Raw genomic sequence first — 10,000 nt, 5'->3', positions numbered from 1 at the left:
TTTTCTTTCCAAGCAAGGTCCTTGCTGCCCTGCTGAAGAATTTCTGGATTCTCTTCAGCGGGCTCTTCTTCGCTTTAACAGAAAACCCGTCAGCTGTTCTGGCTGCCCTGCTGAAGAAATTCTGGATTCTCTTCAGCGGTCTCTTCTTCGCTTTAACAGAACAAGCCAAGCCTGTGCCATTCGTACGAGTTCTGGCTGAAGGCCCTTCACCTTTGCTCTCTTCATCTGCCTCATCGTCAGGAGGGAGTTCCTCTTCTGCGTAATCCATTGGACACACCAGCATTTTGTCAAAGGACTCTTCCACACTGAATAAACACACACATACACATGACAAGCAATGAAAGAATCAGCCATTCAATCATGCGCCTATTGTAATTGTAGTGGTGAAAACGGAAGTACAGTTCCAGGATAAATCCTGACATCTTGGAAACACAGCTTCAGGAAACACAGCAACAAACTTCGAGCTAGCAAGCTACATTCCACGTAGCCTGGAAATCCAGTCGAACCACGAACGCCGTGCAACCAGTAACCAGTAACCAGTAACATAGCTCAAGCACGGCGTTTGTCGTTCGACTGGTCGTGACTGTTTCCCCAAGATGGCGCCTGCCTGTATACACGAACGGTGCTGTCTTTATAATCTATCTTTTTAATAAACTCTGTCTGTACACTTACAAAGTTCTCAATGCTTCGGTTTACATGTAGGGACCCTCATTATGCTACCGTGGAAGTGTGGTGATATTTTGAGCCTTGTTAGTGTTGTAGAAATAGCGATTTATTTTTACTTTATCCGTGCCCCGACTACTAGCGTTACAAGCTAATTAGCGGTTCGCGCTAAACTGGTCACATTCGATTAGCATGAAAACATACCCCAGAGAACGGTCGACTCGGTACACATGTGTTATTAACCCCTAGGTTCATTTTTGTGCTGGATTTGTCCTTTAATGTCCTGCACCTGTGTCTAATTGTCTCCCCTCCCCCCTCAGTAGGGGTGGTACGGTTCACAAAATCCAGTTTGGTTCGTATCACGGTTTTAGGGTCACGGTTTTCAGTTCTGTACGGTTCTTGTTATTTTTTCTTTTAATCTTTAACACTCCAGAAATATACTTCAGCATATGATATATAGCTAAAATTAGCATATTGAATGCATGTTGCACAATACATGCACACAGTGGCAGTTCTATCTAGTTTGATTTCCGCTGTCATCATAGGTAACATGAAATCTAAAATGTTCCCACACACCAGATTATATACGACGACGCTGGAGCATCCTCCAACTCCGGGCAGCCTTCCTCATCTCTCCCACCTGACATTTCTGCACGTGACGTGACCTGCAGCACTCCACACTCCACCTGAGGAGCGGTCGGCTCGGCGCCTCTTAAAATCTGACGAAAATCTTTTAAACTGACCTTTGTCGATTAAGCAAGCAGACAGATTCAGCAACTGCACGGCCTATTTCTCGCTTAAAATGTTTTCAGAAACACGTTTCGGTGAACTATTTGCGTAAAATACGAGATCGTATTCAGAACGAGACGCCATTAGAGTCTGTTTTGAAATTGGGGAGCAGCAAGAACCACGTGACGCATTCGTCCAATCAGCTGCCATGTGTTGCATTCGTCACGCTCATCCCCCTCGTCGTTTCCAGTAAGTGTTTTAACATAGGTGTATAAAGTGGGCACTACGGCAGTAAGAGGTTAGTGCACATTAACAGTGGACTGACAAACCGTGCGACACACACACGCTCCGAACCGAGACATGCCAACTGAGCGGTTCGGATGTTTTTTCATGAACCGTACCACCCCTACCCCTCAGGTGTATATATTCCCTCCCTTGCTCTTTGTTCTCTGCCAGTTCGGCTTATACCTTAGTATTTTAACGGTCCAGCCTTTTTCCCCGTGAGATTATTTTTTGGGGTGCGGCCTCTAGCTCACCCAGTGAGAGCGTTCGCCTCATGTTGGCTGAGCCCTGCAGTGGCACGGGTTTGAATCCAACCTGCTGCCCTTTGCTGTGTGTCATCCCTCATCTCTCTCCCCTTTTCATGTCTACCCACTGTCACTATAATAAAGGGAAACGCCCCCAAAAATTATCTTTTTGGGCTTTTCCACCTCTAATTTTTGACAGGACAGCTAGGTGAGAAAGAGGGAAGACATGCAGGAAATCGTCACAGGTCGGATTTCAACCCTGGACCTCTGCGTCGAGGCATAAACCTCTCAGTATAAGCGTGCCTGCTCTACCACTGAGCCAACCCGGCCACTCTGATCTGAGTTTTTGACCCGAGTCTGTGTTTAGCGTTTTTTGGATACCGTCGCTAGATTGACCTTTTTGTACTGCCTGCCAGTGTTTTTTTGGAGACTGTTGCCTGTTTTGATTTGTACCGGTGTGTACAATAACTACATTGTGTTTGACTGCTACTGCGTGTCTGAGTCCTGCTTCCTGAGTCCTCTGTTTGCCCCGCCTGACATAAAGATTTACAAAGAATATGTTTACGGCATTTACTAACTCTACTCTAACTGGGACGTTTTGTACAGTGGCCCTGAAGGACAAAACACAACAACATCTCAGAAAACACCACAGCAAAAGTAAAAAAAACAAAAGGACATTTGGTGAGAGTCCAGAAATCCTAAAAAAGAAGAAGGACTTCCGTTTATTGCAGGACGAATCATCTTCCAATACATGTCTACCTTTTCCGGTTTGAGCCTCACCAATGTCGTTTAGTTGTTTTTACTTTTGCTGTTGTGTTTTCTGAAATGCTGTTGTTTGTCCTTCAGGGTCACCATAGTTTTGGGACTGATTGGTGGGATTGCTGTGGACGAAGTACACATGGAGATGCACTGGTAAGAGCTCATAAGGTTTAACCATGTATCAGCTAATTTAAATAGCTCACGTTACTGTATTGGGTCAACATTTAACTTCTGTGTATTGGCAAGAATCAGGCGATACGATACATATCACGATACAGGGGTCACGATTCAATATATTGCAATATATTTCGATACTGTGCGTAAGGCGATATGTTGGGATAATTTTAGAAAAACTAATATTTAAAAAAAGACATGATATGCATAAAAGTCAAAGAAGTTTACTTTAGGTCAACAATTCAGTACACAGAAAATCAAACTGCCAGTTTGGGATTGTGGTTCCCAGGTTCTTAGTGAGCTAATGTTTATATGCTAAAGTAGGCCAAAGTTCAGCCATAGCTACATTGTTAGCTTCTAGCAAAAAGTCAGGCACTGCTAGACACTGTTAGGTGCTGTTAGGCGCTGCTAGGCGCTGCTAGGCTCTGTTAGGTGCTGTTAGGCGCTGCTAGGCGCTGCTAGGCACTGCTAGGCGCTGTTAGGCGCTGCTAGGCGCTGCTAGGCGCTGTTAGGCGCTGCTAAGCACTGCTAGGCGCTGCTAGGCTCTGTTAGGTGCTGCTAGGCGCTGCTAGGCTCTGTTAGGCGCTGCTAGGCGCTGCTAGGCTCGGTTATGCGCTGTTAGGCGCTGCTAGGCTCTGTTATGCGCTGTTAGGCGCTGCTAGGCTCTGTTATGCGCTGTTAGGCGCTGCTAGGCGCTGTTAGGCTCTGTTAGGCGCTGTTAGGCGCTGCTAGGCGCTGCTAGGCTCTGTTATGCGCTGTTAGGCGCTGCTAGGCGCTGCTAGGCTCTGTTATGCGCTGTTAGGCGCTGCTAGGCGCTGCTAGGCTCTGTTATGCGCTGTTAGGTGCTGCTAGGCGCTGCTAGGCTCGGTTATGCACTGTTAGGCGCTGCTAGGCTCTGTTATGCGCTGTTAGGCGCTGCTAGGCTCTGTTATGCGCTGTTAGGCACTGCTAGGCGCTGTTAGGCTCTGTTAGGCGCTGTTAGGCGCTGCTAGGCGCTGCTAGGCTCTGTTATGCGCTGTTAGGCGCTGCTAGGCTCTGTTAGGCGCTGCTAGGCTCTGTTATGTGCTGTTAGGCGCTGCTAGGCGCTGCTAGGCACTGTTAGGCAAGGACACTAGTGGTGCATCTCAGCATAGCCATCTAGCGGTAGGGAGTTTAAACACAACATAAACGTGAACTACTGTATTTCATGAATATTTTTGAACGCGAACTGAAACTGCGTTTTTGAAAATCTATTATTGCTAAATAAAATATCACGATACTCAAGTGTATCAATTTTTTCTTACACCCCTATTTAATATTGTATATGGCGTTTACTTTTGGTGCAAATGTTCCACCAAAACAAGTTCCTTCCAGAGACTTTTTAGCAGAGCCACCGTTGCTGCGTCTGGAGCTTAGCCAAGACGATTGTGAATGGTTTAAAGAAGTGCAACCAACCCAGAGCGTTTTTTTCTCCTATCCCAGAATGCATCTGTGGTGTAGCTGACACACAGTAACTTACTACTCGCTGGTGTCCATCTCATCCATCAGATGGGCCAGTGTGACAAATGGGTGCTGGATAGCCTTCTCCGGAGCGATCCTCTTCTTTGAGTTCGTCTGTAGAAGAGATTTCAGGAGACTCACAAAAGCTCTTTGGTCCTCCAGTTCAATAGGTTGCTCGATGTCTACCTAAAATTGAAAGAAAGTGTTCACTTTATCTCCTCCTGTCTCTTGGTTAGCTAGCCTGTTTGCTGCTGGGGCTCAGTTCTCAACGCGGTGCGGAGGAAGAGAAGTCTATGATCATTATATTAAGCTTTATGGTGTAGGACATTATTTTATTAGCTTATTTTGTAATGTAATGTAATGTCGATCTTTTAAAAGACATGTTTATGTTGAAATAAATATACCTAAACAAGTAGTTAGGTAGCTTTTTGTACCTTTGCCTTCTTATGGACATAATGTACAAAAATAGATATTTTACAGGGATGTTTTTTAGAAAGAACATTCAAACTAATTTTTGGCCAGTTTTGACAGCCCTATGTGTGTTGGATCAACTGCATTCTCATGAACAGGTTCATGTGATATCCTACGAAATTAGGCGACCGCCAGCAGGTCACTTGACGACCTGTCACATGACAGTTAGGTTTAGCGGTCTTTACAGTTACGTTTAGCTGAGAAAAGGTGACTTTTGGCGTTTTTCCACTGCTAGTAGCTCTACTCGGCTCGGCTCGACTCGACCGCGGTGCCCCGTCCTTCTTTTTCCATTGCAGATTTAGTACCGCCTCATGCGTGAGGCAAGCTTGGCTGGTCGTCATAGCGCCGCCGCAGGAAACTGCTGTGACCTAACGCGACACACACAACGTGGAAGGTGTGTGTTGTTGCCAGAAGACACATTTTGTTTCAAATATAGCTGGAGGCAGCAAAAAAAACACAGCTGGCTAAACTATTTAAAAATGGCGGGTTTGTTCAGGACACCCCCGGCTGTCGCTTTCACGTCACCTTTTGGTATCGCCTCAGCTCGCTTGGAACCTCGACGGAGGTGGTACTAAATAAAGTACCTGTTAGCAGGTACCAGGGACTTTTTATCAGAATGGAAAACCAAAAAAGGCGAGTAGAGTCGAGGCAGTGGAGCAGGTACCATGTGATGGAAAAACGCCATTTGACTCAGGTACAGAGCACAGTGAGATGAGGGTCCTTTCATGGGCCATGGCAGTTGAGTTTAGCCGACAAAAAGTGACCGACAACAGTTAAGTTTAGGCACCAAAACAACTAGTTACAATTGCAAAAAAAGATATTGGTTTGGATTAAAACACTCCCAGGACACGAGCATGTGACTCAAGTCAAGTCAAGTACAACTTTATTTGTCCCCAGAGGGGCAATTGGATTCCTGGGTGAAAGTCATGTGTTTTCCCCAGACATGAACTGCGCTCCGCGGCTTGTAAAGCGTGATTTATGCTTCTGCGTTAAATCTATGCTGTGGCCACGTACGTAGGTACGTGGAGACACGAACCCTTCGCCGGACCCTACACCGTAGCCTGACGTGCACCTCTCGAAAAATGTAACTACACGTCACAGCGACACACGTCGCGGAGAGGGTTAACTTTTCAGATTTCCCTCTCTCACTCTCTCTACCACACACACACACACACACACACACACACACACACACACAAACACACACACACACACACACACACACACACACACACACAAACACACACACACACACACGCTTAAGCCCTGTGTTTTCTGTTATTTTCCAATCAGATAGAATCCCCTCACAATTGGATGAAAAAAGGCAGTCGTCACAACGGTGTGTGACACACCGCAAAAACTATGGCAACGGAAGCTCACTGACAATTTCCTTGGTTTGTGAGGGCCTTTAGCATCACAGGGAATCATTATTAATAATTGAATTACTCATACAATGGTCACTTACTGTTATCAGGTCATCCAAGCTTTTAAAAGACCTGTCCCATCCTCTAGTATCTCTGCCGGTGTATAACTCGTACTCGCCTGGAGTCTGCAAGAGCAAAATATATATCAGATACTTCTTCCTTAGTGCGTTCACCATTTAAAGGAGTTGTTGTCTCATTGGGTGACAAAGGCAGAATAAGGTTGACATACCTTTAGCCACCATTTTGGGAAGTCCGATTTCTGGTTCCTCTTAAAGAACTTGTGGGTGTAGTAACCAGCGCGGAGAAGGTGGTCAGCCGGCTGTCCCAGTATGTCAACAATGCCTCTCATCTGGAGAGAATTTAAAGAATCACATCAACCGACATCCTACACCGAGTCCCTCGCTGGTGTCTAATACCGTGTGTAGCAGTGAATTTAAATCATATACTGTTGAAATAATGGATGAAGCTAAAGCTGCAGACACACCGACCAGACGGCCAACCGTTGGCAGAAAAGGCAGTTGGACTGATCAGTCTCCCCCAGTTGGTCAAAAAAATGCTTCCGAACACACAAAAGCGACGAGACGCAATACGTCTCCATAACAGCAGGCGGCGCTAATCTGGATTGTCGCCCAAAAATGAAAACCGGCAGCTGATTGGACGAACGCGTCACGTCTGGTTTCTCCGGAAATTCAAAGCCAGACTGTCATGGCGGCTTGTTCAGAATACGATCTCATATTGGACTAAAATAGTTCACCGAAACGTGTTTCTGAAAACATTTTAAGAGAGAAATAGGCCGTGCAGTTGCTGAATCTGTCTTCATTTCAGATCAACAAAGGTCAGTTTAAAAGATTTTCGTCAGATTTTGAGAGACTCTAGTCACGCTCATCCCGCTCCCCGTTTCCGGGTTAGCTCTCCACCAATCAGAGGGGTCATTTGAGTCCGACTGCAGGCAGTGCCCGCCCCGCCGATTATACATGTCAAATCAGCCAAAATGAAGGCCGACGGCCCCTCTGACGGACGACGGCACTGAACACACCGACCAGACTCGAGTCACCGACCTCGCCAGACTGTCAGACGGCCGATTATCGGCTCGGTGTGTCAGCGCCTTAAGGGGTCTGAAAAGTTGAAGCCAATGCTGAAGCTCCTTAAAGCTGCATTCTCTCTAATATCCAGCAGGGGGCGACTCCACTGGCTCCAAGAATAAGTCTGTTTCTATAGAAGTCTATGAGAAAATGAGCCTACTTCTCACTTGATTTACTACCTCAGTAAACATTTTCATAATGAGTTGATGGTCTCAATCGCTAGTTTCAAGTCTTCTTCAATACAGCATGATGTTCATTTAGTAAATGATGGTCCCATTTATTTTAAAATAGACGATAAAGCAGATGCTTTAGGACCTGTCAGTCAGGACAGAGGCTTAGCGATGCTAACCATGCTAACACTGGGGACATTAAAATAGACCTGAACCTGTTTTTGGGTGTTGTCCGTACTTTCATCTTTGAAAGTACTTTGACCCTCTCACTGTGTGTTTTCACTTCAGCAAAGTTAATTGGAACATTTTAGTCGCCTAAATATGTCTTGTTCAGTATTCTGCTAATCAACCGAGCTAGCTTCCACTAGCGTTTATAGCTGGTAACTTAAGGAATAGTTTGCAGATGTATTGTTCTGCTGTACATGCAGGTAAACGGTGGCAGTACCTGCAGCTCCACGTTTATCCGCCAGTAAATCTCCTTTGGATGAGTTGCAAATCGTCAACTTTCCCTCTTTAGCGTTCAGCTTAGCGCAGCACCATGAAACCATAGGTGCCATGTCATTTCTCCGACGCTCCATTGTTCCCACCTCTCAATAACCTGAAAAATTCCCTTTGGTCCTATAGCCCACTAGCCGACGTCCCTTTGTTTAAAAAAAATAAACCCTCTGCTCCGACATCCCATTGTTCCGACCATATAGGTTTTTGTGGATCACCTCCCATAATCTAAAATCACAATCAACAATAACAAGCAAAATTACTTTTCGCTAGCTTATTAACACATTTAAATATTTATCTTTGAAATAATGAAATAAAAATGTAGGCTAAGTCCAAAGTCCAGCAGGGTAAAGTTAGTTTTGGGTTGGATATGTATTTATATTTCCATAAGCCTGCAATGATAATGAATAGGTATGGGGCATAGGCTATCCCTGCAATAACCAATGAGAAACTAAGTTGATCAGGGAGAAGACGCCTCATCTTGGCTGTTTCAAACAGGAAACTTTGGGATTCCTGACATGTTAAACAAGGCAAAAATCCTAAAGAAATATTATAAATAATTGTCCCTAATAGTAAAATGATCAGTCCAAGAGTCAAAGGAATTAATCTTGCCGTTCAAATGCCAATTAAATCCCAAATATCTCTCAATTTTGGAGGTGAGTGTCGCTAAATAAGGTGCAGATGAAAATGGAGAGATCTCCTTTTTATTTGGGATTTAATTGGCAATTTGAAAGGCAAGATTAATTCCTTTGGGTCTTGGATGGGAGGTGATCCACAAAAGCGCGTCGGAAATATGGGCAGTCCCCAAAACCATATACAACATAGACGTGTCATCCTCCCCCAGCTCCACCGTCTCATCCAAGAATTGTCTCGTCTGGTTTCAAAAAACCAAGATGGCGACAGCAAAATTGTCAAACTTGAGGCTTCAAAACGGCAGTCCACAAAAACCAATTGGTGACGTCACTGATGCTACGTCCATTATTTGTACAGTCTATGTCAGGATGCATTTGGTTACTTACAGACTGGTACTGGCAGTCAACTGAAAACGGGTGGTCGGCTACATACAGCCAGAAGAGCACACAGCCGAGACTCCACATGTCTATGGCCTCGGAGACGGGGAGACCCAAGGAGACTTCTGGTGCCCTGTGAGTGGTGTACAAGCATCCCAAGAGCTGTTAAGTACCTTGTCAAATTCAGCATGTGTACTGAAGATTGACACATTGTCTGTTAGATAATTTACTCTAATAGCATCAACAGATCCTAAACATTTTTGGTAGTAAAGGGATGTACTTTTTACTAAAAAACTGAAATGTTTGAACGCTGCAACTGAAATTTCGGTGTCTTATAAACCCACAAATGTTGGGAACTTTGTGTGCATAAAGATGAGCTGTGCAGATTGAATGTACCTGTAACCCAGAGGTTGGATTGGACTTCCACGTTGCTCCTTTGAGGTGGGGAAGGACACGCCGAAATCTATTAGTTTCACCCTGAAGGGCTCACCCTGGTGGTCTGTCAGCATTATGTTGTCTGGCTTCAGGTCCGAGTGAACCACACCGATGCCTTTCAGAGCGTCAAAGGCCGTCAGCAACTGCAAAGACAAAGACAGGACATGTGAATGATTAAAGACACCAGTTACCAGCGTGCAGACTGAGACAGATACAGAAGGAGACTGTCCTCCACCGAAAAACGCTCCCATAGGTCGTTTGTTCAAGCAGCAATTACAACTCAGATGTACCTTCATAGTGGTGGCGCCCTCTAGTGGCTGTAGTAGTTATGATGGGAGCAAATCAGAAAGTAAGGTGACCATTTCGTCACCTTACTTCTTACCTAGTCTCCCTTTGCCAGACCCTCCTCTACAGCGCTGCGGAGGAAGGTCTGGCTAGTCCACACAGAATTCCTGGATGGCAGAAAAACGTGCTCTGGTTTATTGCCATTTCTTTAAAGGAACTTGTTTTGGTGGACCATGTGTATACGTTCAAAAGTAGTTTTAGTCGTGCAACAGAAAACTCAGATTGGACAGATAGTCT

At 45.2% G+C, this 10,000-nt stretch overlaps 1 protein-coding gene across 1 annotated transcript in view; it reads right to left on the bottom strand.

The window, feature by feature from the left end:
* The window catches only part of LOC116053888 (homeodomain-interacting protein kinase 2-like), a 13,721-nt gene that overhangs the window by 49 nt on the left and 3,672 nt on the right, over positions 1–10,000 (bottom strand). The window contains exons 5-10 of the mRNA XM_031305102.2: positions 9,380–9,561; positions 8,993–9,116; positions 6,456–6,575; positions 6,268–6,351; positions 4,351–4,517; positions 1–305 (exon numbers count right to left, since the gene is read on the bottom strand). The exon at positions 1–305 is cut by the window's left edge and continues 49 nt beyond it. Coding sequence (XP_031160962.1) covers positions 1–305; positions 4,351–4,517; positions 6,268–6,351; positions 6,456–6,575; positions 8,993–9,116; positions 9,380–9,561 — 982 coding nt within the window. The remainder of the gene's footprint in view (positions 306–4,350; positions 4,518–6,267; positions 6,352–6,455; positions 6,576–8,992; positions 9,117–9,379; positions 9,562–10,000) is intronic.

This window comes from Sander lucioperca, chromosome 2 (genome assembly GCF_008315115.2).
Source record: "Sander lucioperca isolate FBNREF2018 chromosome 2, SLUC_FBN_1.2, whole genome shotgun sequence".
NCBI lineage: Eukaryota > Metazoa > Chordata > Actinopteri > Perciformes > Percidae > Sander > Sander lucioperca.
The sequence above is the reverse complement of the archived record's forward strand: the minus strand, read 5'-3'. Positions and strand labels throughout refer to the sequence as shown.